Below are 27,975 nucleotides of genomic sequence, written 5' to 3'. Positions count from 1 at the left end.
AAGGACTCCACCTTCAACGAGCAAATAAGTCCAAGTAACATAGTCGCGGGCCGGACCGGAGAGATGAACACATGCGGCGGCGACCTCCTTCAATTCTTGCCACACCCTTGCTGGCAGGATCCGATCCAACTTTTGGTTCAACCTCCTCGTCGTATCGTCTCTCCGTCATCTGAGACTCGGTACAACCGGTGCGATGAAAATGACGCAGATCCCACGACTGTTCGAGCCAACCTTGCTATGCTTACAACACGCACCAACAGTATTAAGCAGAGACATACCGCGTCCCCCTTGCTGGCCGGGTACGGGACACACTTTGCATCGCCCCGGAAGCTGAAGATGATGGCGAAGTTGATCTTTTGCAAATACGACGGTCGCTCGGGTTGGTTCTCGCAGTGTTTGATGGAATCCCGGGCGACGACAACACTGGTTGTTGTGTTGATGCGAAGAAATCTGTCTATTTCTTCGATTGTAATGTCGGATGTGCGCCCCATATTTGGATCCCGGCGCAGTGAATGGTAGTTAGGGGATTATCCGTGTTTATGATGTAAGGACATTAACAATATCCTTGGGGAGCTAACGCTATCAGCATCGAGTGTACCTCTTGCATGACCGGGGAACTATTACCTAGATTTTGACTACCATAGGCCCTGGCGCTTGATCGAGGGAGACAACGTCGTCCCTAGATTCAACTAGAGCACCACTGGCTTCCTGGCCCTTGACCCCGGCAGCCCCAGTGACCAGGGCGGCTCACCCCTCGAGCTAAAGATCGTTTATGGAGGGAGAGGATGAAGATTACATCCTCTCCGGTGTGGTGAAACAGTTGATGACTTGCCTGCTACTACACAATGCTAACAGTCTCAAACGATCCGACTCGGGCGAGGTCTGCCCTGAGAACAAGCATATCCATACAACCAGAGGTCTGTCATTAGAGCGAAGCGGCCCGGAATACCCAGTGACTGACAATCCTGGATCAGAGATCACCATCGGAAGCCCCGTACGGGGTTGAGGTTTCGAGCTCAAAGTTCATAGGCACGTTGTTAACCCACCACACCAAACCAAGTCTGGGATGGCTGTCCCTCTGGGACAGGGACCTAAAGTTATAGCCGTACGACCGTATGACTTTATCTAATTGACCGCCCGTGGATGTAAACAAATATGTACAATCGTGTTCCGAGGACTGAGGACTGTTGGGGGTTTTCTCGCAAGACAGGACCCTGGACACAAACCCATACTCACATCCTCGAGCATGGCAGATGCTCTAGTCATATTATCATTGACCGACATGCATGTACGGAGTACTCTGCCCCGTCAGATGGTGGTATCCCAGGCGGTAGAGAATCACGCTGTGTGAAATCAGGCGACCCAAGTCGGAAGCCCATCACGCTTGAGCCATCAATTCTTCTTTGTTACCGAGATCTATGCCCAAGTATTAGTAGAGACAGGCATCTTATTGCAGCCGACGATAGCCTACTTTTTCACCTATGTCCCTGATATGCCGGTATGAGTTTCTATGGGAACTTCCAAATAGGTCATGCTCGTAGTTGGGTCGAATCGGTGACCACTCCGGTCGTGTATCCCGAGAACATGGTTTTTGTTAACAGAAACATCGCGTTCAAGGAAGTTGTTGAACGAGATTCATGCAATGGTAAATAAGCAGCCCTCCAGTCGAAACACAGCTAGGCTCAATCTAGCAACCGAATGGTATCGGGGCCGGACCCTTACCGGCCTCCTGTTGCACATCGAAAAGGGATGTGTCCCATCATTAGCCCATCGTCAAAGTGTTAGAAGCTCTCGAGTTTATGATCCTGAGGACAAATGCCCGAGGTTTCTCTTCAAATGGAGGAAGGCTTCCAAACCATGCCACGTTGAGTCAAGAATACAGTTTGAATGTCCTTGTTGAGTAATAATTCTCCACCATCAATCGTAGCTTCTGGTGCCAGCTACTGACGAAAACCAGGACCACATCTGCACGAGACGGTGGGGCCCTGAAAATCCTTCAACAACAAACTTGTTCCTAGACTATTCTCATTCTGTTCTCGCCTAGTAGGTTAAGATTTCTTGCGCCCAGATGCGTTCGAGCCACTGGTGCTCGCTGACCATACCAAAGTTCAACCAGTCTAGTCAGTTCCACCGGAACGCTGGGCCCCCCTAGCCCATCAAATGGTAGATAAGATCTTCCATCGATAGGACAGCACACTACCATCGGCATCTACAGCTTGATAAGCGACACTATACATCTCTTCAACCGCTATGACCACGCCATCATCAGCCGTGCATGGGGATCCACCAGAGCCTCGGTGTTTATCACAGTGCAGCCAGAAGCGGGGTAGCGTTCTCGGCCGTAGGTGGTAAGAATGATCGGGAATTGAGTCGCAGTCCCTCATGCAGACTTTACTTCCGCCAATTATCTTGCCTCGTATATGCTGATCAACTAGTAGACTGCATCTGCATTCCGATCTGGTCATACCAGTCTGTTGTCCCGTCAGCCTGGAGACGTCGATCGAAGTGAGCGACAGGAGCCGTGAGCATCTCATCTAGAGACTTCCAGGAAACAAAAAGTAGCACGCGAAGCTATATCAATGGTTTCATGGTCAATAGTACTTGTCAAACATTGTTTCGTCTCAAGTCAACAAGCGGGATCATGGTAGCTACGATGATGTTAGTAAAGCCTGCCACCGCGCGCCCCCGTCGAGCTTTATGGTTAATAGCAGGAGCCCCTTGATCTTTCTTGCGGTCTGCGACGCTTCACCCGACAGGTGTGCACTGTATGGTCCCAAAGCCACAACTGTGGAGGCCTTCTAGTTGAGGGCCAGCGCCCCCCGTCTGTCGCCAATAGACATTGTTCCGCAATCATTGCAGGAAACTTTCTAAGATAAAACCGCAAGTATAGGGCTGCCTCCGCCATTCCTGCCCAAATTTGAGACATCTTTTTGCCACTTCGGCAGTCCTTTTTGTCCCCGCGCCTTGGATGGACGAGGGGCAGCTGGAGCATATATATTTCAAGAAAAGTCACGGAATTACTACGAGAGAAAAGGTTTCATCAACAGGGTCATTTTCTGAAACAATAAGATCAACACTGAAGAACATCATCCCTCACGAGTCTTGAATATGTCTTCATCCAATGGGGTCGTCAATCCCCACCATGTGATCAGTTCTTACTTCATTGGCCCCAGAGCTGAGAACCTCCCTGACTTCAAAAACAATCTCGACACTATCCTGGATGAGCTAGAGAAGGCGCGAGAGGCTTACCACGGAAGCGATGGTGTAAACTTGCCCCCAGCTACCTCCGCACAGGCAATAGCTGACTTTGTGATAGGACTTCATTTCCCAGGAAGTCCGGGACTCGGCCACTTTCAATGAGATCCGTGTCAACTTCAATGCCGCGGTGAGGAAGGCGGCCCAGCTCTTGGGAAAGCACTCCATCCCGTTCTGGCACCCTCGGTATCTTATCCATCCGCGGTTTGGGGGCGTTCTTGAAGGGCATACCTGATCGTGACCCCTAGCTACGAGTCGCACATGTGCACAAACTTGACAATGCCCGGCCTCCTCGGTTACGCCATGACTAATGATATACAACCCAAACAATGTCACTGTCGAGGCAAGTCCATTTACGACAATGACAGAGCTGAAAGCAGGACAGCAGCTGTGTGAGATGTTCGGGTATAACATCAACCCCAAGAAGGAGGATGTGCCAACCGCGTGGGGACACATCACTTATGATGGCACGGTAGCTAACTTGGAATCCATCTGGGTTGGTACGTGTCGCGTGTCCCATGGCTTTGCTCAGCTACTGACAATGAGCAGCACGCAATCTCAAGTTCTACCCTCTCTCGCTGTACCAGGCGATGAAGGAAGACTCGCTCTGGTTCATCGCCGATCGCTTCTCGGTGACCACTTGTGTCGGCGAGGAGAAGCTATTTCGCGACCTCAGCGTCTGGGAACTCCTTAATCTCCCACCCAAAGTCATCCTGGGAATGGCCGATACTTTGTATCAGGACTTTGGGATTACGAACAAGTTCCTGGGGAAAATCCTGACTACGTACAACATCCAAACCGTTGGCAAGGACGCCCTTGAACGCCGTTTCAACATCCAGAAGCCAAGAATGTACTTCCACGCAAAGACCAGCCATTACTCTTGGCCAAAAGGCGGTGGTATATCTGCACAATTCCCGATAGCGAACTATATCTGACCACAACAGCCATCGCGGGCATCGGCGCCGGAAATATGCACGGCATTGAACTCGATCTGGATGGTCACATTGATATCGATGATCTTCAGCGCGAGTTGAATCGATGTCTTGAGGAGCGGCAGCCAGTATATGCAGTCGTGGCCATTATGGGCAGCACGGAGGAGGGCGCGGCCGACCGACTGAGTTCGATTATTGATCTCCGCAAAAAGTTCCGCACGAAGGGATTGTCGTTTCTTGTTCATGCAGATGCCGCATGGGGAGGCTACTTTGCCACGATGATCCCTCGAAAGGTGATGAAGGAGCCGTACTGGGGCGGCGGAGGCTACAAGGCCGTTAAGACGGTTCCGTCCCTTGCGCTCCGTGAAGATACCCTGACGGACTTTCTGGCCCTGAAGAATGCCGACAGTATCACGGTTGATCCCCACAAGGCCGGGTATATTCCGTATCCGGCCGGGGCTTTAACATATCGGGACGGTCGCATGCGATTCCTTGTCACCTGGACATCGCCGTATCTGACGCAGGGATCCCTGGAGAGTATCGGCGTTTACGGCGTTGAAGGTAGCAAGCCCGGAGCGGCAGCGATGGCGACATGGCTGTCCAACAAGACCATTGGCTTGAACGAGACAGGAACGGCCGACTTCTTGGAGAGGCCGCTTTCATCAGTGCTCAGGTAGGCAATATCGATTCTACCCTGATTAGTGTCGCGGATATCACTAACGACCACAGCTCTCTGCACACTATGCTGCCATGCACCACGCGCAGACTGAGAAGCGTTTCATCTGTATCCCGTTCAACCGCCTTCCGCTGGAAAAGCTTGGGTATGACTCTCTGTCTCCCGAGATGAATGAGCGGCGACAGGCAATCCTCGAGCATATCATCAGGAAGGACAATGACTACATCAGCCAAAACGCGAATATCATGACATACATCCGGGAGTTGGGGTCGGATCTGAACATCAATGCCTTCGCCCTGAATTGGTATAGAGAGGACGGCACCCTGAACAACGATATCGAGGAGGCAAATCACCTGATGCGACGCGTGGTGAACCGACTCAGTATTACTAGTGTGGACCAAGACCCCCGAAAGATCCCCCTGTACCTCACGTCGACCCAATTCACCCCTGAGCTTTACGGAAAATGCGCGCTGCATTTTATGAAGCGACTGCACCTGGACCAAGCCCCGCAGGACCTGTGGGTACTACGAAATGTGGTCATGAGCCCCTTTCCAACGGAGCGGGACTTTATTGGGCAGTTGATGGGCTACTTCCAGGATATCATCAAGGACGAGGTGGTGAAAGGATGCTGGCCGAGGAATAAACCAGGTAACGACAAAGTTGCGTTTTTGCTGCGAGGCACCGACGAGGTGTTCCTCGATTTTCTGGCCTGCTTCCACCAGGCTACGCAACGGCAGCAGATTATCTTCTCTGCCGAGTTGAACCCCGCCACCAAGGCCAGCTATGTGAAATTGAAAGAGGAGAATCCCGAGGAGAATATCACCCTTGTATCTGTGGAGAACATCCACCTAGAAGATCTAGTGAATCGGGCGTTGAAGAAGGAGAATCCCACCCTTAAAGGTTCCATCGGCGTTAAGAAGTATGTCCCCTCTCCCAATTATACCCTGTACGGTGACAACGCTGACAAGATCAGCACCCCCGGTAGCATCTCCTGCGATGTGACGGTGACGCGCGTGATCAATAGCCGACCGCTGAACTCGGCCAACCGCGAGCCCGATTACCCTCGTCATTACATGCCGTTTATATCTCTACGGGACGGCGGAACAGAAACATCTCTCTCACATGCTACTAAAAGCACCAAACGCGGCCCTCTCGGCGAGCAATGTCCGTCTCGATCGCGACCTCTCCGCTGTGGTCGACGAGCATTTGTCCGAGGGCCTGATCCTGACGCTGACCGAATTCCGCGAGGTGACGATGCAGCCCTTCCCGACGACCAACGGGGCAATCGACCTCACGACATTCTTCTTCAGCAAGGGCCGAAAGTACAGTGTCAAGGTGTACTGCGACCCCAACAGCGCGTCGGCGGCCGGCCCGGGGCTGCTGGAGTACCTGGGCAGTCCGATCGGGCAGGGTACCATGGAACTACGCGACGACGTGCATATCGACGTGGAGGGTCCCAACAAGGACCCCTTTGATCACGCCCCGGAGCCCATGGAACCGTGGGAGAAAGAGCTGGATCAGATTGAGGCAGTCTTGAATGGGAAGCGACCGAGTGCGGTCTGATCAATCCTTCGGCCCAACAATGGAGCCGACCTCGTAGCCGCTGTTTACCATCCGCGGTGTTATTTAGCCAATGGAATACGTTCTATGTGCATCCACAACCCCCGTCGTCCCGTAAGATGCGGGCGTAGACTTTGAGGGGGAGTGTCTGTGGGTCGGCCAGGGGGGCGCTGGCAAGACCGTGGAGTGGGTCCCGACCCATCGGATTCAACAACTGCACGGCGGTGGTTGGTCTCCTTGATATCCTTGTATTGGCAATGTTGATTTTCAGGACTGTTAGGGCTTAGCAGCGGTGGACCTGGCCGCGCATCCTCCACGATCATCCCAATACCTGCCTCACACAACAACCCGACTTGATCACCGTGTCTCAGGGGTTAGACGACGCTTGATCTTTCTAGTGCTCTGTCGAATTGTGATTATTTTCGTGGAACTCCGTTTACTTTCCTGGATAGGACCATGATCTGACCCGTCGTTTCCTCTTCTTCCATCGATGGAGTCGGTCTGCCGAGTGGCGAGTGTGATTGGGTATTGCTGGGTCCATCCTTAACTCTACGGTCGAGATCACTTACTCCATCGGGCTTTAGTAGTGATGATAGCGTCCCGACGGAGGCGGAGCCTCTCAGGACCAGCATCTTGATTCCATGAGAACTATGATGCTCTAATAATAACAAACACAATTACCACGACACGCCGCCTCAGCCTCTTGGCAGGGTGATCTCAGGCAATCCTGTTTGTCGATGGCTACTTAAAGCCGCATCCCCCGGCTCTCCTCCTTCTTCCTTTTCCATTCCTCTCCGTGCCTTCAGACAAGAGACTTCCAATTCAATTTAAAAATAAAACAAAACCCTCTCTCAAATCACCACCCCACCTCAACAACCATCACCATGCATTTCAAGACTGTCGGTACCATCCTCCTCGCCTCTTCCGGCCTGGCCTTCGCCCAGAGCCAGAGCGGCCCCAGCGGTAGCTCCGCCAGCCAGGAGGCCGGCGATTTCCTCGAGGGACTCGACCTGGACATCTCCCCCGAGGAGTTCGCCTCCGAGGTGCCTGCCCTGGCCAGCGTCCCCCCCAGCATCGAGTCGGCCTTCGCCACCGCCGTCCCCTCCTCCGTCGCCGCTGCCTTTGCCGACCCCGAGAAGGCCGCCTCCCTCTTCAGCCAGTGGCCCAGCAACAGCGCCCCCGGCTGGTACTCTAGCCTGCCCACCTCGGTCCAGGCCTACGCCTCTTCCGTCGTCGACGAGGCTACCTCCGCTTTCCCCGAGCTCGCCTCCGTCCTGCCCACTGAGATCTCCGAGTCCGAGGGCGGCTCCGCCGACCCCGCTGACTCCAAGGAGTCTGCCTCCGCCTCCGACAACGCCGCTGCTGCCCCCACTGGCATGGCCGCTGGTGTTGCCGGTGCCGCCGGTATGCTGGCCGTTGTCCTCGCCCTCTAAATGGGTTGATTTTTTATGGCCAGCTCGCATGGACGCGTGACGAACAATCATAACGTCAGCGATCTATGTGATTATAATGGGAACCTTTTCTTATGTTGCTCTGTTTTCCTTGGTTTCTAAACTTGATCTTTGCATGATGCACAGTGTATCGATATGACTTAATACAAATAAATATATTACTATGACACCATAACAATCATCTTGTATACCATACCATCCAAGTTCTTTGGTCGGGAGGGAGATCGCGATGGTGCAATTAAGGCGGAAATGACGGCAGTGGCTGCGCTAGGCGGCTTGTCGGGCCACGCGGTCGCCTCGGCGTGTCTTCTTGGCGCTGATCGTCCCTGAATTTACCGGTTGTGGCGGGCCTTGGCGTTCGTCATGTCCCATTATTATGTATCTTTTATTTAACGACTACGGGGTATGGATCGTGGTGCCGGTTGGGTGAATGGCGGGGTGGATAGTGTTGTCTATTATTATACTTTAGTATTCCAGTAAATTTTACATAATTTATCCTGGTACCGATCTCAAAAGCAAGGATGTTATGATCCATGGGTGTGGATCGGGTCAATATATATAAAGCAACCATGGCTCACCAATTCACGATATAGTGGAATCACGACCTGGTAGCCCACGACTCAAGATCCGAAATAGATTAATAGTAATGTCGAACTATTCTACCTTGCTCTCGAGTACACCGTCCACACCCGATGTTGATCTAAATATAACCCCCAGACTTAAACCGCGCAACAGCCTTGCCTGGTGTGCAGGTGGCGGAGTCTATCATATGCCCAGCCTGAGGCCCGACCACCATCCGACTGGCACGAAATTGCCCATGTACCGGCTGGCTTATGCAGGCAGCTTTATTTAGTCCGGAAAGGCAGACGCGTACGCTGGTTGAACTCACATCCCTTGTATGTATTCTGTGCGTAGTATCGGTGTGATGCAGGAGTGGTGAATTGATCCCGCGGTGGAGTCGGCTACTTTCCCTGTTTGGGGTATGATATGTCATTGCTCTGCTATGGATGTCAATAAACTCCTTTCCTTGTCTTCTTCTTCTTCTGCTTCCTCGCCTTCTGCTTCTTGTCGTTTTTGATTGATGTAATTCCTTTCTTATCTGTTTATTTATTCATAATTTTCATCATTCAACCTTTTTAAATTTTTTTTTTTTCTAATTTTTTTGGGTTTGGATTGCCTACTTTCCAAATCACCCACCACAGCTCTTGAAACTCGAAAGTAGCAGACAAGGCTACGCAACGGTAAGACTAGATTGCTATGATTAGGCACATAAACCATTGCTAAGATCCTGATTCTTGATACTCCTGCCTGCAGGAGGTCTGTGAGAGCCTTGTTAGTGTCCCATGAACAACTCCCCAAAAAGGGACTGCCTAGAGATGAACACAGCCCCGTGATCGGATGGGCGTTACGCTCCACCATTTACTTCATGGAGCAAGAACAATGGGGTATCAAAGGTGAGGCAGCGTTGGGCTTCTTTTCTGGCGATCTTTTGGACAGAGGATACGGCAAGGCTGCTGGTTGCTTTCAAGCCTGATCCCAGTCATGTCAGTGACTGCTCGCGCAGGAGGTTAGAATCCCATAGCAATTACAACGTCCATGACATAGAAAAATATCCAAAAATCCCAAAGAAATTTTGAGATGTTGCTAGGTAACTGCGCAAGCATTGAACAACTCCATGGAGAGCACGAGGGTGGCGCCTAGGACCACAAGCTTATTCGAACCTCACTCGTTTCACTGTCCCGAGTAGTGTCGGTGACGGCATTGGAAGCCACTATAATGATTATTATCCTCGGCACCAAAATACCAAAGCAGCATTTGGTCGGGCTTGATGTGGCTGATATTACACTAAGAATTGACAATCATACGCTCACAGCCGACCTGCACTGCCATGATAATTGAGGCGTGGATGTAAGCACCACAGCCTGATATCCTGGTGGACAGCTACAAATAGATAACATTGACGCATGCATGGCTGAGACGAGCCAAATTTGAATCTATCATACCAGAGCTTCGTGACCATGCTGAAACCTTTCAATCTTGCCCTGTTTTCACTTTGTCTCCCGAGTATCGGGTCCGCGGCCCCGCAGCATCAGGAACCTTGCGCCCTGCTGGGTGACCTCATTGAAAGGGCCGCCAAAGAGAATCAGAGTAGGTTTGCCTTTTCTGGTGCCATTATGGGCTGCTAATGGGTCAGCGTCCCCAAAATTCCCCGGCAATGTGGCCTACGATTGCCTCCAGTCGATCCCGTTCAAACCCGACCCAGCTGTGACATTTCTCGACCAATACAGGAAATGGCTAGAATTCCAGTCGAATATCGACATTCTGCGAGGTAAGCAGTAGATGGAAACGGGGTGTTTACCGCGTGCGGCTCATAACTTACAAGCAGACCCTCCTCCCGCGTATCCGGTGCCCGGCGTCGATCTCAAAGCCGGATTGGACGATATCAAGAAGAAGGCAGTGGGGAATGCCTACCAGAGCCAGTTTGATTTCGACTCCGACATCGTGCAGCTAATCCTAGCCGCACGCGATGAGCATCTTTCTGTCAAAATGTGCTCGATCAACGTTGTCCAGTTCACCAACGATTATCCTCTTGTGTCCATCTCGAAGGACGGGATCGATCTCCCCGAAGTATACACACATCGTGAGCTACCCCAGTCCGCAGTGTACTCGGACAGGGATCGCTAATGTCACTAGACGATGGCGAGCTCCAACGGAACGGCGTTGAGCATGTCTCTCCGGTGACGTTCATCGATGGAGTGGCCGTGAGCGAGTATCTAGCAAAACTCTCTCAAGTCGTCCATTACAATGGTTACAACGCGCACGACCCGGACGCTCAGTATGTTTGTCCTTGATTGCTCTCCCGAAGCACCAAGATACTAAAAATACTAACACTATCCAGATACAACAATCTTTTCCCGTCCAATGCCCACACACTGGGCGCCAGGTCCAATGGGACCGGAGGCTGGGCACAGAACCGACTGTGGCCAGGTTCATCTCACACGTTGAAGTTCAAGAACAGCACTGAAATTACGGTGGAGACACACGCACAACTTCTGACACCGCTCACCCACTTTCCCTGGCGAGACGGCCCCTCCTTGTACGATAAGCTCTGCGTGAATAGCGACGAGGCCACGCAGGACTTTGCCACATCACCTGAGTCGATTAAGTCAGCAAAAAGGATGCCGCTAGATGGATATCCAGAGCCTTTCACTCGTTCCAAAGGAGATGAAATTACTGGGTACCTCCCCGATCATCCGGCTCTCAAGGACGTCGCCGTACTGTCGGTCCCAACGTTCGGGACAATCTACACAAGAAGCTTCTCCCGGGCAGCTAAAGACCTTATTAAGAATGCGACGGCTCGAGGTAGAAGCAAAATCATCATTGACATATCTAGCAACACCGGCGGGGTCATAACTTCTGCGCTTGATCTTTTCAAGATGTTCTTCCCGGAAAAGCTGCCTTACACCGCTAGTCGATACCGTGCGCACGATGGCCTCAACCTTCTCGGAAAGGTATATCCGAACGGGGATCCGGACGACGGGAGGGTCGAGAAAGACGGGCAATTTGTATACTGGGCTGGAGAAGCCGTGACGCCGGATCTGGAACATAACATCACGTCCTGGCAAAAGCTCTACGGGCCGTACGAGACGGTTGGAATGAATTCAACGATGCTGATATCTACGACCAATACGAAGCTGCGGTCGACAGAGGAATCACCTGTTAGTGGATATGGACCTATTCCGTTAGATCCGAAAACCGCTCCTTTCAAGGCTGAAGACATCGTTATTGTATGGTTCCGCGTTCATGAAACCGCGTGTAGGGCTTCGCTAACCTCAATAGGTCTCCGACGGCATGTGCGGTTCGGCCTGCGCCATGTTCGCCGAGCTCATGCTCGAGCAAAACGTCAAGAGTATTGCCTTTGGTGGCCGGCCCCAGAAGGCCGAAATGCAGACCATCGGTGCCGTAAGGGGTGGAATTCTTGCCAGCCTTACAGGTCTGTCGCGCCTGGTCACTCGGTCTTATGAAAAGGCCGTCGGCTCCTCTGGCACCGACTCGCCCCTGTTGACCAGGGGTGAACTACAATCTTGGAATGAGACGCTTCCAAACATACCTTTCAGCCAACTCGGCGTGGCGTGGGAAGCTGCTGTGAATATCCAGAACGCCTTCGCACAAGATGATGACGAGCTGCCGATGCAATTCACCTACGAGCCTGCGGGATGTCGGAGGTTCTATACGGCGGAGAATGTGTTGTCGCAGGAGAGTGTCTGGGCTGATGCTTCGAAGGCGGTGTTTGGGAATGGGGGTTGTGTACACTGATGGCCCGGGGATGAGAAGTCTGTTTAGCCGTTGATCGTGCCTCATAGGGCGTGAAATTCTCTCATGGTTGGATTTTCTGTTGTATTAGAATGTTTCGTAATGAATGATACTGGGGATGGTTCTCAGACTCAGATATACCAAGACAGATTCGTCGGAAAGGATATTGCGTAGGAAGAGATGTATAAAGTTTTTCAATTATCTTATGGCCACTTGTCCAGAGAAGCGGAACTGAGCGGAGCCAGGAGTAATACATCGCCAACAATAGTATAGAAGCCAAGCGACAGGTAAAGACAGGCGGTTTTGAGCTTGATTGGAAATAATGTCATGTTTTGCTCTCTGACATTGAAGCTCTAGGACTCGGGGTGAGAAGATGCTCAGCACCATTTCATGACACCACCAGTAGATTCACATTTGGAAATAAATTGAGGGAACTTCGTGCTACATTTGAAAACGTCACTATTGATGGCTTTCTATTACCTCACAACCTCCCACCGCGGATTTGTTGAACAATGATCATCTTCGTAGGTGTTTAATTAGAGTGGACGTAACCCTCTCGTTGGTCTTAGGCCTTACAGGGTAGCAGAAATGCGAAGCGCCCCCTAGGCCTGATAGACTAGAGAGGCATATATTGGCCCTGTCCCCTATCAAACTGTCCCTGTTCGTATAGAAGCCATCATAATCTATACTTTAGTGTTCCAAGCCACTCATTAGAACGTTGTACTCCCTGGGCTTTTAGCGCCGGCAGATGCTTGTGAATTGTCAAGGATTGATAGTAAGGCGGCTGGAATGGCTTCAATTGTGATGTACATAACAATGTGTCGGGTATATCATATCCTTCGATCTGTCATACCGTAGCGAGTTCTAGTTAGTTAGTTAAATAATAACAATCGTTTGCCATCTTATACCGTGCCAGAGGTATATTGTATATTCCCGGTCTATATACTACATACCTACAGTACACAGATAGTATAATGCAGGCAATGCCACAAAATGATACAAAGGAGGCACCTTTCAGAGAAGAAAGACAGCACACGCGAGACATGATGACGGTCATAAACCATGGGTATTGGAGAAACATTATGATAGTCATCGGTGACTTTGGCTGCAAAAGAGGAACAATAGATCAGCCATACATCTTATAAATATGAAAAGATACCAATAATTATAATGAAATTGGACAGCCGTAGATCGTCAGGATGTGTGGGATAAGGAATAAAGCTGAGGGTATATGGAAAGTTAAAGCAAAATCACCAGAGTGAGATAACCAGTTTGTGTAGAATTCAAGTCTAGTGTTGATCAATTATCCTAGATAAGTGAATCGAACTACTCTGTACCAAGCCGTGTTCTATTCACTTCTAATCAGGTTTGTCTAGTGGGTCATGGAACATAGAGGTAGATATTCGATCCAAAGGAATGTGTTATCCACTAACCAAATCAAGACTTATTGGATAAGATCAAAGGTCTAAAGAGTCTGGCCTGGGACTAATATTATATAGCTCTTATTTTAAATGAAAATTTACGCCAGTCAGGATGCAGGTAAGTGAACCTTGAACCACCTGTTCTCATGAGCCAGGACCAAATCTCTTGCATACCAGAATACTCTCCCTCTCGTACGGAGTACTTGCAACACCAATGCTTCCAGGGCTGGTAGACTCAGCTGTCCCTCTTTTAGTTGACTCCGGGACATGCTGGAATCTAACAGCCCGAAGGCTAGCGTGGTCACCGTCATTGACTCTAACTGATCCACAGTGCCGATTCCAACGCGGACTAACAGCATTCCCCGTACACTGTATTCCAACGATGGTAAACGTGTCCTGAGACAGTTGGAGCCCACGCCTGTAGAATAGGGCATATGGAAGTGTCCGTGGTCGCTAGAACTTTTGAACCCGAAAGCCCATCCTGGTATGGTTCCTTCATTGCGGCCAAACAAAGAAATGCTAATGTCAGCTCAGCTCCCAACAAAGACAGAACTAATGCGGGCAGGACGTCGATCCTGGGCATAGTTCTAGAGACGGTCTCGGAGAGTGGGACTGCCCTTCTCCACCCCTTCGACCGGGCGAGGTACTAGAGCACTGCTTCGCCAAGATCAAGTTCCCCGAGCATCAGTGGTGCCAAGCTACCAGCCTAGGATGAAAAGACTTCCATGTGAGATATGCATAAATGTCTTTCGGATCACAACCCTGCGAGTCCAGCACCGGCACTCATTCAACCAATAGGTCTACTAACTCATTTACCATAGCAGGAATGCCCAAATCCACGTTAAACTGATTCATTCTGTTGATCGTTCGAGCAGGGGACTCACTTACTGCACGTGGGTTGTAATCCTCCTGAGTTCGCGACCAGAGCGGGTGGGGTGTCTATCATCACTCTTCAAGGTAACACTCTGTTCCCAAATATATGAACTTTCAGCCTATCCTATTCGTCAAACGGCGCCATCGGGAAAAGCAAAAAGGAAAATGTGGGGCGTGAAAATACCCGACGACAAGCCCTTGTCTCCTGCCTCTTTGGCATCCAGCGTTTGTCAAAAGCACACGCACGACAGCCCATCTCCTAGTTCCACTAGCTGATCCTACTCACATCGAAAATCTCGAGTATGACTCTGAAATTTTGACGCACACGTGGTTAAAGTATTGGCCGTTTGCGAGGAGTCCAGGCGACCCCGTTGACATAGGCGTCACGACTCGTGAGACTCTCACGCCGGACGGTCCCAACGTGGCGGAGTGACCGTCGGGAGAGCCCACCTGGCCCGCTCGAGTCTACCAATCATAAGATGGGCTACGGGGGTGGCTATTATGTCCGTCTCTCGGCGATCTTGGAACACGATAGACTTCGCTCGCCGCTAAAAGGGACGGCCGCGTTCCGACAGGGCAGTATTCAGACTTCCACGTTGCCCGACAATGCTTTAAGTGGAGGATTGGGAACAGAACGCCATCGCGTCGACCTAAAAAGAGCACTAATTTGAGAATCCGACGCTATCGACGATTGGATCGATGGCTTGGTCAAGGCCAGCCTGGAGAGACGGCGCCTGGACGTCTGGTTATGATAGCCCAACAGGGAAGAATTTGGTGATCTCAGAATAATGTTGCCGGCGTCGAGTCACTTTTATGAGACGGAACTGTTTTATCGCGTGGAATGGCGGTTGGGGAGGAGATCGGGGGAAGACACTGGGCATGTGCCGCTGCGTACGGAGTAAAGCTTTCTCGAGGTCCTATAGACCGGGAGCGATATGCCAAGTTTCCCGGCGAGCTGAGTCCTGGGATCCAGTCGAGTATTTCGAAAGTAGGAAAAGTAGAAGATACAAGAAACAATGCGAGTAAGTTGGTGTGCGGAGAGCACCGGGGTTTTGAAGTTGCATTGGCGGTGATTGGCGCTCTGTTCGCGCAATAGGTAACGCAACAAGTATATGCTTCAATATCCGGAAGCCTGACTTACTTTGGGACTTCGTTAGGTCAAGATGCTTTCCTCACCTGATGAAGCCACACTTTGACCAAAACACATGAAAACAACCAATCACTTGTGCGCCCTTTATTTCGGGGATTCCGTTCCGTCTCTCCACCCGAGACTGAACGGCGGGGACACACGCCAACTCCTCTATTAGGCAATGATTGACTAATGTGGATCTCTAGACAGGTCATATCCTGTCCGGACCGGGCTGTCACCATAGCTTTGTTTTTTGTGACAAAAGGTCTTAATCCAGTGCAACCAACCATTCCTAATGAGTGTACGGGAGTCCAAGATGGTGGTGTCGTTGATCCCCATACAGATCTGGTCAAGTCCGGTCGCGTAATAAGTGGCAATAGCTCATGGTGCGCAACCCCGCAGTGATTCCTGCCGTGGTAGCTATGCCCGTAGTCAGGTCTGTCTCCTTGGACGAAATATTCCACTGCCCTTCGAGCCTTTTCTCAATACTCAACAACCACTGGGATTGTAAACAACCGCCATCATGTCACCCATGATCACGGTCGCGATCACTGCCGTTGGCCTGTATTTGTTGAAATGGCTTTTCCAGGCATCCTTCAAACAGAAAGCGACATTGGGAAAGCTTCCTCCAGGTCCTCCTCGGAAGCCCTTTGTGGGAAACTTGAACGACTTACCATCCCATGAAGTGAAGCCATGGGAACACTGGCTCAAGCACAAGGACCTCTATGGTACGGCGACCGATATTCCTAACTCAAGCTCATAAACTCACGGCGACAGGCCCCATCAGCTCGTTGACAGTAAGCGGTCAAAACATTGTGATCGTCAATGACATGCATCTCGCCATTGAACTCCTCGAAAGACGCTCCCTGACCTACTCCTCCCGACCGCACATGAACTTTGCCAGCTTGTAATTCTCTCCCAGGTCCCAAATGGCTGGCGCTAACTGGTCCCAGAGCGGGTTGGGATAAGATGCTTGGCTGTGTCGAATATTCCCCGCGATTCAAAGCGATCCGGAGGGCCATCCATCGCCAAGTCGGGTCTAATGTGTCCGTTGCGGGTTTTCGCTCAGTGCAGGAAGTCGAGGTTCGGCGCTTATTGTATCGACTGCTCGAAGATCCGGCGAACTTGACGAAACATATACGCAAGTCAGTCTGCCCCCGCCTTTCGTCCGGCGCAGTGTCTGACACATATTAGGGAAGCCGGTGGGATCGTGCTGAAGATCGCATATGGTTACAATGTCGACCCACATCAACCTGATCCTCTCGTGGATTTGGCGGACAAAGCCATGGATGATTTTTCATTTGCTTTCCTTTCTGGCACTTGGGCCGTCGACTTCCTTCCCTTCCGTATGCTATGCCGCCTCCTATGCATTCATGATATCATCGGCTAATGAGGTGTCTAGTCAAACACGTCCCCGCCTGGTTCCCCGGCGCACAGTTCGCACGAGTGGCAAAAGCGTTCCGAGCGCGCGCGCACGCATTCAGCACCGTCCCGTATGACTTCACAAGGAGTAGAATGGCGAAAGGCGATTACACGCCCTCCTTCCTCTCCAACTTACTGGAAGAGGGTGTACCGAAGCCCGGGTCGGAAGAAGAGATCGTTGTTAAATGGGCCAGCAGCGTGCTTTATGGCGGGGGTGCTGACACTGTGAGACATTCACCCTTACTCTTGTGCGTCACCAAAACAAGGCACCCGTTGCTGACTGATATAGACGGTGTCAACTATGAGAGGCTGGTTTCTTGCCATGGCCATGTTCCCCGAGGTCCAGCGCCAAGCGCAAGCGGAGATCGATCGCGTTGTCGGGCCCGGCCGTCTGCCTACCTTTGAGGATCGCGAGAACCTGCCCTACATCAACGCGATGATCAAGGAAATCATCCGCTGGCACCCAATTCTCCCAATGGGCGCTGCCCACACGTCGATCCGCGATGATGTTTGGGGGGAATACGTGATCCCCAAGGGAACTATGGTCATGCCGAACACCTGGTATCTATCCCCGCTCACTTGAGCAGAATAATCGCGCCTGGAGCAACCCCGGCTAACAAACCATAGGGCTTTCACCCACGACCCGGTCACCTACCCCGATCCTGAGGCATTCAAGCCCGAACGATTCCTGCACTCGGAAGGCCATGTCCCCGAGCAGGACCCTTACTATCTGACTTTCGGACACGGACGACGCGTATGTCCGGGTCGCACGCTGGCGGACGCGAACCTTTTCCTCAGTATTGCCCAAGTCGTAGCTTCCTTCAACATCACCAAGCCCATCCGCGATGGTAAAGAAGTGGATCTGTCCCTGGAACTTACCAACGGTATCATTGTTCATCCGAAGCCGTTCGAGGTCGACATTAAGCCCCGGAGTGCTGCTTATGCGAAAATAATTCAAGAGGGGGACCTTCAGTGGGAGGATAGTAACGCCGACGAACTCTCCGGGCTTCAGTAGGGGAATTTACCTCTATGGGTTGTATTTAGAGCAAAACCTAGCCTAGGCCATCGTCTTGTAGTGGGACGCTAATGGAATTGATGAAATTGATGAAATCGATGGCATGCATGATGATGATAATAATGATGATAGTGATGATGAGGAGAGGGGAGAGAAGGGTTGGGAAGAAAGTTGAGTTGGCAAGAAGAAGAAGAAGAAACGACCGACAGCCTCGCAGTCAGGTGACAGAGTGCACCCTAAGAGAAAGCCCCCATCAAGACAATAACTCCTGGTCCAAAACCATCTCCATCTCCTGCAAGTACAGTCCAACATCTGTCATGTTTTCAAATCCCTCGTTGAAACAGTACCTCAATCGTAATTGATCCCGAAACGTATAGAAGAATATCATACTCATCCTTAGCACGACTTCCACACCCACTGCCAGGTTCTTGACGACCACGCCCTTCCCATATTCTCGCTGCAGATATCTCTCTGCGATTCCTAGGCTGCTCACAAGCGCGTCAGTCGGCACCGGGGCTGCTAAGTACTCGGGTGTCTGCACGATGTTGCAGAGTGCGCGCGTGATGTGGCCGTTGAGCTCCAGCAGCGGCCGATTGCCCTTGTATGAGGTGGAATAGTAGTGATGCAGCGCGTGGGCCGTCTCCCAGAAAGTCGACGGTAAGGCGATCGTGAACGGATGGGTCGCATAATACACTGCAACGCCGTACCGATCCGTGCTGTACGGCTCGGGGAGGTATGGACGTAAATTGAACTGGTTGGCACTGACGTACCGCGTTGTCTGCGAGTTTGGGTCCGCGTGTTTCGTGAGCGCCTGGATATATGCCGCATGTAGGGCCGACGTGACCGTGACGCCGTGCGCCTGGCAAGCCCGGACGATTCGGTCCGTCTTCGCCATCGAGAAGGTTAGGTCTGCAGTCCGACTGCGTCCGGAAGGCGCGGACCCCACTCTGGAGGTGTGGCCGATGCCGGGGACGTTGTTGATGTACTCTGAAAGCACGCCTAGTGCTTTCTCGTCTTTTTTAGACGATTGGCTCTCAAGGCCGAGGATGTCTTCCATCACGGGAGCCAGTCTGGCCGGCTCGTCGCCGAAGTCGATTGGCTGGGTAGGAGACGTCAGCGCGCCGAGATAGCGGTGCCAAAACAGCAGCACCCCTGTGCCGTCGATGTTCTGGTGGTGGGCACGGAACACGAGCTCCGACGATCGCGGGAGCCAGTATAAGGTCGATTGCCTGAATGGGGTTCCCTGGAGGTAGAGCTCATCGGAGCCCCCAGCGTCGGAGACGACAAACGTCAATCCTAGCCAGTGGCTTAGGGCGGTCTCATCGGGAACCTCGTACACAAAGTTTGTTCCCTCCGCTGTCGTGGCGATCTGAGGCTGTTCATATCGCATCTGTTTCCAGGCATGTCGCAAGGCCGGTTCCACGTCTACGTAGTCCAACTCGAGAGTAAGCGTGGAGAAAATGCTGTAATGCTCGCGGCCGTCGCAGGCCGACGCTGTCGTTTCACCAGTGACACAGAAGTACCCTTCCATGCCACTCGTAGGGCGCTCCCATCGGCCAGGTGAAACTTCCGTCCATCGCCTCTCCATGCTTCAGCGACGGAATGGGTTGGTCAGGCTTCTTTGGTTCCAAGAAAAAGCGTAATATGAGTTGATATCCAACCGAGTGGAATCCCCGGCAGGGAGCAGTGGGTATTGGTCATTTACATTTGAAGCAGCGATAAGCACTAATGTCAACTAAAAGATACCACGGGACGACTCGGTTAAGGTTCCAAGTGTGGTGGTTTGGTGTTGATGACTCCGTAGTCAGAGCCTGATGAAAACGGTTACTTTATGACGATCTGGGAGCAAGATGGTAGTAGGGAGTATTATGACGAAGATGGATGATTTCAGAGGATCCCCGAGGGAAAAGTCCCCACGGGGTTAAGTTACGAATTACTGCCGCCCGTTTCCGCCTTTGCCATCCCGACAGTGCGGATCTGCGGATGTTGTTGGTCGCAACGCCATGGGCACGAACCGTGCTGGATGGGAAGTTATCCGAATCAAGACAACGAAACTAGAAAAGATGAGGCCAACAATTCATTCATACTGCTGGCTTACTGTGTCAGGACATCTTCTGCTGATTTAACAGGAAATTATCAATCAGGTATTCAATCACCGCCACGAGGACTATGTCAAGAACCACTATAAGATGACACGGGCAACTCTACATCACGGCCATAAGCGCGGCCGTTGCATGGGAAAGGATGATTCTAGATCTGGAATCCAGCCTGCATTGTACTAATACTTGCAACATATATAATGGGCTCAGCAGGCAAATTCTAGGGCCGTCGAGGACTTTCACCACTGAAACTCGAACTCGAACTCGAACTCGATTCTTCAGGCGCAGTGTACGGCTTCGTCGTCAAGTCAATGTCATATCCCACCCTAACCGCATCAACGTGCTTCTTGAGATGTGAATACAGCCGCAGCATCACATCAGCGCATTTGATATGGGGGGATGTAAAGTACTCCACCCAGACGCCTCCTCTTTCGTCCTCGCTGTACACCGTGTCCGGCACCTCGTCGATGTATTGAGTATGTGATACGCAATTAGCCATCAAAGTGAGGATGTCAACAGTATTAAACTGTCCTTGGATTGGCACCCATACATACCATACTTTGCCGTTTACGAGCTCCGGGGTGAGAACAGTGTAAAAGTATCTGGTTTCAGGGCCAAACGTGATCGTGGGAGCTCTGAAATCCGACGGCTCTGGGGATGTGGATGATTCGTCAGACATCTTGATTACCTTTGACAGCAATTTGTCCTGAATCGGGGGCTATCTTAGCTAAAATTGAATTGACGATCAGATTGGCAGATGGAATGGTAGGTTGGAGGGAATAATGTTTGGTGGTATAGGTGACGTATAGATAAGAAGGGCTGAACACGAATATTTATACTAGAGGAGCAAGTCTTTGTACAGGGCGGCTTGCTATGTATCAACAAGGATCACAGCCTGCTCAGGACAAAGGGCCAAGATTTAGATGAACACAAGGTATTCTTAGAACAAACCCCATTGATCATGTTGTTCATTATCAACCCCAGAACGCGTCCTTTGCTACATTGAAGGCCAGTGCGAGTCAATCCCGCAAGCTACTGATACCACTAAGATCAATAATAGGCATAACTTGTGTCATTGACTATGTGTTCTTTCATGCTGTGTGAACTACCCAGGTTTGACAGGTCATTATACAGCATGTTCATACATACCACACAATGACATAGATATCATCCCTGGCAATTTTTCCGTTAATATTCTTGGTGGCTATGTTATTTATAATCTTTCAATATAAAGTTGGCTTTGCCCACTGGTGATAATTGATCCTAGTTGTCCCCTCTGGACGGCTAACCTGAGGCCCATTTCCTCGCGTATGGGAGTTCCCTGGATCTTAGCTAATGAAAGCAACATGACCAATAAGGACGATCGCTGATCCATCTTATAATATCCAAGTCTTTGATCGACCACTGAGGAGTAAGTAAAGAACTAGGCTGAGATTATGGAGAAGATTATGCTTGGATCAATTACGTCATTGGTTGTGGATCACCTGCATGTCCCATCACAGTCACGTGGAGATGCTTCTTCTCCCTCCAATTCCATCATTCTCTCCTTGAATTATCTGTGGAATGTTGGACCGTCTGATCGAGATTTCCTCCACTGATATCGTCCATCCCCTGCATTTCCCCTCCTTTGTTGGATGATTTCATGGGTCAAAGGGTGCGACCCGAATCCAAACCAAGACCCGAACCGACTGGGGTTGATCCACCCAGAGGGGACATTTCCTGCCTCGGTATGGATTGTCCGACGCAAATGACGGCAGTGGTTCCTTGGGACATGATGTCATGCACATCCGAGCCAAAGAATGGCAGCGATATAATCTGGATGGGCAACACGCCCCCCCCAATGGATTCAGCAGCAGTGGCTGAAGATTTCTCGTTTTCTCTGATCTGTGATCATCGACTATATCAGCCCTATCACTAGTTTACCGAGTCCCTATCACTAGTCCACCGAGCGGTATTGCAGCTCGACAACGCCACCTCCCCCACCGATCGGTGTATGGTGGTTCTCCGGACAAGATGATTCCCATCGCAGGTCTGGGTGGGCAGTCACGTTTCCGATCCGCTCAGGAACGTGAGTTTTTCAAGTCAGTTGACCGTTGTGGCGCGGAAGCATGATACTGTGGGGAGAATCCATCTAACGGTACTCGACAGATACGTTCCCAGTGACGAGTCCTCCTCCCATTTCGCTCCGATCGACGCGGCCGGCAGAACCACCTTCACGCCGGTACCCTCTCGCGACTCTGCCTTGACATCCTTCGCCCAGTTGGGTGCCTTCCGCTTAGGTACCCAGCGGGCGATTATCTCTCTTTTCGATCGGACACACCAGCATGTTTTGGCCGAGGCTACCCCATCCTTGAGCCTCGTCGGGGGGAAAGTGGCGAACGATCAGGAACATTTGCGACTAGGATGTTGTGTCTTTCCGAAGGCGCGGGGCCTTTGCAACCTCGTGTCCGGCCTGTCGTCTTCCACGCACTCGCACGAGGGCGTGGTGATGGATAAGAGTGCAGTGGTCATATCGGACATACCTCATGACGATCCTCTCCGGTCGTCCCTCCTGGCTGCACTCTCCGACGTGCACTTTTACGCAGGGGTGCCGATCATAAGCCCCAGAGGATTCATCATCGGCGCCTACAGTGTGATAGATACACGGCCACGCCCAGCTGGCGTGGATGGGCATTCAATCCAATTCATGAAAGACATGGCCGCAACGGTGATGGAACATTTGGAAATGCAGCGGTCCGAACACAAAAACCGCCAGGCTGAACGGATGATCGTTGGCTTGGGGAGCTTTGTGGAAGGCAGGGCCACCCTGCGCGATTCCTGGCGCGAAGCCACCGCACAGCAGAAGGCATCGGAGCATTCGGGAGAGAAGGTGGAAGGCCAGTTAAACATGCGCCAGCAGGGCCTGCAAGAAGCGGCAGATGGCGGTGTTCCAGTCTCATCATCTCACCGTGATTCCGCGAAAAAGTCCCAGGATGCCAACGGCCAGAATTCCTCCAACGATCGAAACACATCCTCAAGTCCCGATCAACGCGATGAGACCGCAGTGCCATCCCCCCAAAATCATCCAATTCGGGCCCGGTTCTCCGGTGACCCCCCAGAGGAGGATTCGCTGACAGGGATCAAGCTTATATTTTCACGGGCGGCCAACCTCATCCGCGAGTCGATCGAGGCGGAGGGTGTCGTCTTTCTGGGCGCGAACAGCCAACGGTTCGGGAGCGTACTCGACCGCACGAGTCGGCAGGTGTCTGGGATCGAGGATGGTGATTCGACCTCAAGCGGGGACGAGAGTACTGATGTGGGCTCTGCGGTGTCGAAACCTAAGAATGACGGGGGTAGCAGCGCTTTCACCTTAGGGTATGCCACCTCCCGAACCTCGAGTATCAATGATGAGTCCGCCGCTGGTCGCGAGGGGGCGGTGCCGGAGCTCCTTCTTACGCGTCTACTGCGACGTTACCCCCATGGACAGATCTTCACATACAACGCCGATGGTTCCGTATCCGATGACAGCGACAATACATCTGGGCAGGCGTCGGGATCGGACCCAGCAAAGACAGCGTCCTCGACCGGCTCTCCTTTCGAGAAGCGATCCCTGACTAGCAAAAAGCGGGGCCGGTCTAAATTTCGACAAGACGCCCTGAGTCTGATCCGAATGTTCCCCGACGCCAGACACATATTGCTTGTACCTGTTTGGGACTTCGATAGAACCCGGTGCTTTGCGGGATCCTTGATATGGACGAACACTCCGGCCCGTGTCTTCTCAGCTGAGAATGAGCTTGTTTACGTTTCATCATTCGCCAATAACATCATGGCGGAGATCCGTCGTCTCGACGTGGAAATGGCGGAGAAGGCGGAAACCAACTTGGTTAGCAGCATCTCTCACGAGCTCCGGAATCCCCTGCATGGTATCCTGGGCACGGCGGACATTCTCAGTGATACGGCCATGAACGCTCTGCAGCATGGCATGGTACATACTATCGAATCATGCGGTCGCACGCTACTCGACACCATCAATAATCTCCTGGATCTGACCTTCATCAACAAATTCCAAGCGAAAGCGATTGGCTCCGGGAAAAACGAATCAGCCGGTTCCACTGATAATCAAATGAACAAGTCTAACGACGCCGACAAGTTCCGCTCATACTCACGGGTGAATCTGGACTCTGTCCTCGAGGAGGTGGCCGAGTGTGTGTTTGCGGGGTATAGCTTCTATCATCACCCACAACAACCCCCACCGGCGTTAGTCGATTCGTCGTCTCGAACAACCAGTGGTATGATGGGCTCGAAACCGCTTGACAATCAACTCAACGAGGTGACTGTGATCTTTGACATCCAGTACGGCGCAAATTGGGAGTTCTTCACCCACGCGGGTGCGTGGCGTCGGATTTTGATGAATGTGCTTGGGAACGCTCTAAAATACACCAACTCTGGCTACATATATCTGGGGTTGAAATCATCGTCCAGGGACCAACCTAACAGTGCTGCGAACTCTGATTCAGGCTCGGCAACGGAACAGCTTGATCAGGATGACGTGGTCCTCACGGTCAAAGATACCGGCAAAGGCATCAGCCCCGAGTATCTGCAGAATGATCTCTTCCGGCCTTTCTCGCAAGAAAACCCCCTTGCAGCCGGGAGCGGATTAGGTCTGAGTATTGTTCGACAGGCCGTTGGGTCGATTGGGGGTTCTATAGACATCGTTTCCGCCAGGGGAGAAGGGACGGAAATGACCATCCGAACGGCGCTCCGGCGCTACCCTGTCTCCGACTCCCCTGAGAGCTCCCCTGAGACTTCCCCGAGATGTCGGCATTCAGCGCGCTTCGCCGGGAAACGGTGGACAAGTCTATCGGGATATTAGGGTTCGGCGCCTCCCTTTCCTCTCAGCGTGACATCACTTTGTACGAGGCCCTGGAGCGGATGTGTCGGGAGTGGTTTGGCTTGAAAGTCACCTCGGTGTCTCCGGTCGGCGATGAAGTTGCTTCGTTTGACTTTTATCTGGCCGTGCAAACCGAGCTGGATAGCGAGGACCCCAAGGGAAGAGACCTGTTCAGCCTCGCTGAACACACCGGTGGTGGCGTGGGCCACGAGTCCCCTGTGGTGGTGATCTGCCAATATCCCGAAGTAGCGCACAATATGTTCGTGGCTGCCAAAGTCCGCGAGCAAACCGGCATCTTCGAGTTTATCAGTCAACCGTGTGGCCCTCGGAAATTGGCTCGAGCCCTCAGTCTCTGTATCAAACGCCGCACAGGGCAACAAACCGGTGGGACAAACCCTAGCGAACATACTCGGTGGGTTGAGATGCCAGAATCCTCCCGTTTGCCATTGGACATTAGCGCGGCGGATGCGCCGAGCAAAAGATTGCCGATTCATAAACGGCCGACCACGGACACGATGGGGACCCTCAATCCGCAGTCCGCGGCTGCCACGGACACTCCTACGGGTGAATCACATCAACAACTTCGGGTGCCTTCGTCCTCTGTGGAGCCCGCACAGCAGAGGGAAAATGACGGGCGAGCGGCACTCCTGGTGGATGATAACGACCTCAACCTGCAATTACTCACAGCCTACGCCAGAAAAGAAAATCGTGAGTATATGACAGCTCAGGATGGGCAAGAAGCTGTGGATACGTACAAGGCCCATCCTGGAAAGTTCTGCGTTGTTTTGCTCGGTAAGTCCCCGACCCGCACAGTGCTGTGGTATAAATTCACTAATCCAATTAGATATCTCCATGCCAGTCATGGATGGCTTCGATGCAGCCCGAGAGATGCGCCGATTCGATCATGAACGTCTCGAGCAGATGTCCGAGTCAGATCGCCAGTCGGTTCGACGCACCATTATTGCAGGCTTGACCGGCCTAGACGGTCCGGCTGCTCGGAAAGAAGCTGCTAGCGCTGGGATCGACACGTTTCTCGTGAAACCGGTCAAGGGGCCGGATGTGCGCGCGATATTACGGCAAATTGACCAATAAGACATGATAGCCCTTGGGTTAACAAGAGTTGGTGACAGGCTTGACAGTGCTATCTTCCTTCACTTGGTATGCTATTGAGGAGGTCCAGAACATAACGCCGTATATGCGTATATACCCTTTACTGTATAGAACTACATACGAAGAAACGAACACAATATGCCTAACTTGTTAGCCCATTCATGTGTAGTTTGGACACATCCTGCCATGAGGCTAGTGACTTCTTCACCAAGCGCTTGCACTCCCCCAAACGGCCTACCGTATCTTATCCCAGCACCTGTCGCACCACCCGTGCCGTTCTCTCCACAATCAATTCAATGTCCGCCCGAGTCGCATTGTACGGCGGTGCGATTTGAATAATATCCCCATTCTTCCCATCGGCGACTCCCGTACCCGGGATGAAGGAAATCGAGTGATCAGCCAGCCCGGTCTTGAACACCGTCGGCGCGACCCGTTGCTCAACTGGAAATGGCTCCTTGGTTGCTTTGTCCTTCACGAACTCCACCTGTTGGTGTGGTCAGCTACGTCTAGTATATAAGGAATTGTCTTGTAGGAACAGGAGCTGACTTACCCCCCAAAAGAACCCCCTCCCTCGGATATCGCCGACGTGTGGATGGTCGCTCAGCTTGTCCTGCAACAACGTCCCCATGTAGGGTCCCAGTCCGCGCACATTTTCTAGGAGATTCTCTTCTTGCATGATCTGCTGCACTTCGTATGCGGCTGCGCATGCCACCGGGTGGCCCTGGTATGTCTGGCTGTGGATGAAGGCCCCCGAGCCTTTCTCAAGCGCATCTATCACCCTTTTGTTGACCAGCAGGGCCCCGATCGGCGCGTAGCCGCCTCCGAGGCCCTTGGCTACGGTCTGTAAGTCTGGCACCACCCCTTCCTGCTCCCAGGCGTGCAGGGTTCCGCATCGGCCCATCCCGGACATCACTTCGTCCATGATCAGGAGAGCCCCGTGCCGGTCGCAGACTGCTCGCATTGCTTGGAAGTATCCCGGTACGGGAGGGACGCAACCGAGTGTCTGTTTAGTTTTAGCATTGGCATGATTCGATAGTAATTGTTAGGCTGGTCGACTTACGGTGCCGGAGACAGTCTCCGCAACGAATGCGCACACTTTGTTCGGTCCGACAGCCTGGAATTCATCTTCCAGTTCCTGTGCGAGTCGTGCGACAAAATTCTCGTCGCTCTCGCCGGGCGTCTTCCCACGGTAGGCGTAACATGGCGAGACGTGGGATACATTTCCCGTCAGGAGGGGCGCGTATGGCGCCCTGCGGCCAAAGTGTCCTCCCACGGATAGCGAGCCTAGCGTGTTCCCGTGGTAGGACTGTCGACGGGCGATGAAGTGGGCTCGTTCGGTTTGAGGTTCGGGGAGTTCTAGGAAGTACTGGCGGGCCATCTTGAGGGCGGCTTCAATCGCCTCGGTGCCTATTTCCAGGATCAGCGTCGATGCGGTCATGTCGTGAACGGGAGAGAGATGCTACCAGAGCTGACGATGAAGGCCTTTGCCATCTGATTCTGCGTGGAGTCGCTCAGGGCTCTCGCTAGCTTCTCGGATATCTTGCTCGTGAAGAACGGCGAGTAGATGTAGGCGAAGCTGTTGAGTTGGCTCATGATGGCCGCGTTGACTCGCGAGTTGTTGTGTCCTATACATGCCACGGCTGCTCCGGTGCTGGCATCAACGATTTCGCGTCCGTCTTCTGTGATTAGGTAGATCCCTCGACTGTTGACGATTGTTGGTGGGACGGTGTCGAGTTTGGCGTGGAGGATGGCCGTTTCGGTCTTGCGGTTTGCACACAGGGTGTGGTCATGCTGGCCACCATTGGCCGATGGCTTCACTTGTTGGAGAGACATTGTGCGGAGAGAGAA

General features: G+C 52.2%; 10 protein-coding genes across 10 annotated transcripts; 5 read left to right on the top strand and 5 right to left on the bottom strand.

Moving 5' to 3' along the window:
* Positions 1-278: 278 nt before the first annotated feature.
* Positions 279-771, bottom strand: P168DRAFT_307178 (uncharacterized protein; the record flags this gene model as incomplete). The annotated part of the gene is made up of 2 exons (XM_024839084.1): positions 625-771; positions 279-573 (listed from the first exon to the last, which is right to left on the bottom strand). A coding segment is annotated over exon 2 (213 nt), but the record flags the coding sequence as incomplete, so codon positions are not given.
* A 2,337-nt stretch (positions 772-3,108) lies between these two features.
* On the top strand, positions 3,109-6,426 carry P168DRAFT_299608 (pyridoxal-dependent decarboxylase domain-containing protein; the record flags this gene model as incomplete). Its single annotated transcript, XM_024838357.1, has 7 exons — positions 3,109-3,264; positions 3,317-3,441; positions 3,604-3,755; positions 3,805-4,152; positions 4,200-4,852; positions 4,917-5,928; positions 5,999-6,426. 7 exons carry the CDS (start codon positions 3,109-3,111, stop codon positions 6,424-6,426), a joined length of 2,874 nt encoding a protein of 957 aa, XP_024689291.1.
* A 358-nt stretch (positions 6,427-6,784) lies between these two features.
* P168DRAFT_63587 (uncharacterized protein) lies at positions 6,785-7,173 on the bottom strand. The gene has a single exon (XM_024842067.1). The coding sequence runs from the start codon at positions 7,053-7,055 to the stop codon at positions 6,840-6,842; it is 216 nt and encodes a 71-aa protein (XP_024689290.1). The 5' UTR covers positions 7,056-7,173; the 3' UTR covers positions 6,785-6,839.
* On the top strand, positions 6,895-8,043 carry P168DRAFT_293158 (uncharacterized protein). The gene has a single exon (XM_024837747.1). The coding sequence runs from the start codon at positions 7,308-7,310 to the stop codon at positions 7,854-7,856; it is 549 nt and encodes a 182-aa protein (XP_024689289.1). The 5' UTR covers positions 6,895-7,307; the 3' UTR covers positions 7,857-8,043.
* A 1,741-nt stretch (positions 8,044-9,784) lies between these two features.
* Positions 9,785-12,250, top strand: P168DRAFT_335489 (uncharacterized protein). The gene is made up of 6 exons (XM_024841716.1): positions 9,785-10,022; positions 10,069-10,203; positions 10,261-10,515; positions 10,569-10,710; positions 10,774-11,662; positions 11,715-12,250. The coding sequence occupies exons 1-6, from the start codon at positions 9,893-9,895 to the stop codon at positions 12,189-12,191; spliced, it is 2,028 nt and encodes a 675-aa protein (XP_024689288.1). The 5' UTR covers positions 9,785-9,892; the 3' UTR covers positions 12,192-12,250.
* A 3,884-nt stretch (positions 12,251-16,134) lies between these two features.
* P168DRAFT_321763 (cytochrome P450) lies at positions 16,135-18,048 on the top strand (the record flags this gene model as incomplete). Its single annotated transcript, XM_024840506.1, has 7 exons — positions 16,135-16,339; positions 16,389-16,518; positions 16,565-16,756; positions 16,806-16,957; positions 17,014-17,258; positions 17,323-17,594; positions 17,661-18,048. The coding sequence occupies 7 exons, from the start codon at positions 16,135-16,137 to the stop codon at positions 18,046-18,048; spliced, it is 1,584 nt and encodes a 527-aa protein (XP_024689287.1).
* Positions 18,049-18,301: 253 nt separating this feature from the next.
* Positions 18,302-19,636, bottom strand: P168DRAFT_284865 (uncharacterized protein; the record flags this gene model as incomplete). The annotated part of the gene is made up of 1 exon (XM_024836159.1): positions 18,302-19,636. The coding sequence occupies one exon, from the start codon at positions 19,634-19,636 to the stop codon at positions 18,302-18,304; it is 1,335 nt and encodes a 444-aa protein (XP_024689286.1).
* Positions 19,637-20,367: 731 nt separating this feature from the next.
* Positions 20,368-20,826, bottom strand: P168DRAFT_321761 (uncharacterized protein; the record flags this gene model as incomplete). The annotated part of the gene is made up of 1 exon (XM_024840505.1): positions 20,368-20,826. The coding sequence occupies one exon, from the start codon at positions 20,824-20,826 to the stop codon at positions 20,368-20,370; it is 459 nt and encodes a 152-aa protein (XP_024689285.1).
* A 1,334-nt stretch (positions 20,827-22,160) lies between these two features.
* P168DRAFT_299605 (putative sensor histidine kinase/response regulator) lies at positions 22,161-26,109 on the top strand (the record flags this gene model as incomplete). Its single annotated transcript, XM_024838356.1, has 4 exons — positions 22,161-22,228; positions 22,296-24,900; positions 24,942-25,809; positions 25,862-26,109. 4 exons carry the CDS (start codon positions 22,161-22,163, stop codon positions 26,107-26,109), a joined length of 3,789 nt encoding a protein of 1,262 aa, XP_024689284.1.
* A 262-nt stretch (positions 26,110-26,371) lies between these two features.
* P168DRAFT_321759 (putative aminobutyrate aminotransferase) lies at positions 26,372-27,960 on the bottom strand (the record flags this gene model as incomplete). Its single annotated transcript, XM_024840504.1, has 4 exons — positions 26,372-26,611; positions 26,678-27,130; positions 27,188-27,534; positions 27,591-27,960. 4 exons carry the CDS (start codon positions 27,958-27,960, stop codon positions 26,372-26,374), a joined length of 1,410 nt encoding a protein of 469 aa, XP_024689283.1.
* Between the last annotated feature and the right edge of the window lie 15 nt (positions 27,961-27,975).

Source organism: Aspergillus campestris (genome assembly GCF_002847485.1).
Source record: "Aspergillus campestris IBT 28561 chromosome Unknown P168scaffold_13, whole genome shotgun sequence".
Lineage (NCBI taxonomy): Eukaryota > Fungi > Ascomycota > Eurotiomycetes > Eurotiales > Aspergillaceae > Aspergillus > Aspergillus campestris.
This window is presented reverse-complemented; position numbering and strand designations above follow the sequence as displayed.

What these genes read in the sequence shown, in the direction of transcription:
- P168DRAFT_63587 (XM_024842067.1), bottom strand. Translation starts at nt 7,055, where the DNA reads ATGCTGGTCCTGAGAGGCTCCGCCTCCGTCGGGACGCTATCATCACTA.
- P168DRAFT_335489 (XM_024841716.1), top strand. Translation starts at nt 9,893, where the DNA reads ATGCTGAAACCTTTCAATCTTGCCCTGTTTTCACTTTGTCTCCCGAGT. An exon ending in GGCCGCCAAAGAGAATCAGA is followed by an intron (nt 10,023 to 10,068) that starts GTAGGTTTGCCT and finishes CTAATGGGTCAG; the next exon opens with CGTCCCCAAAATTCCCCGGC. An exon ending in GAATATCGACATTCTGCGAG is followed by an intron (nt 10,204 to 10,260) that starts GTAAGCAGTAGA and finishes ACTTACAAGCAG; the next exon opens with ACCCTCCTCCCGCGTATCCG.
- P168DRAFT_293158 (XM_024837747.1), top strand. Translation starts at nt 7,308, where the DNA reads ATGCATTTCAAGACTGTCGGTACCATCCTCCTCGCCTCTTCCGGCCTG.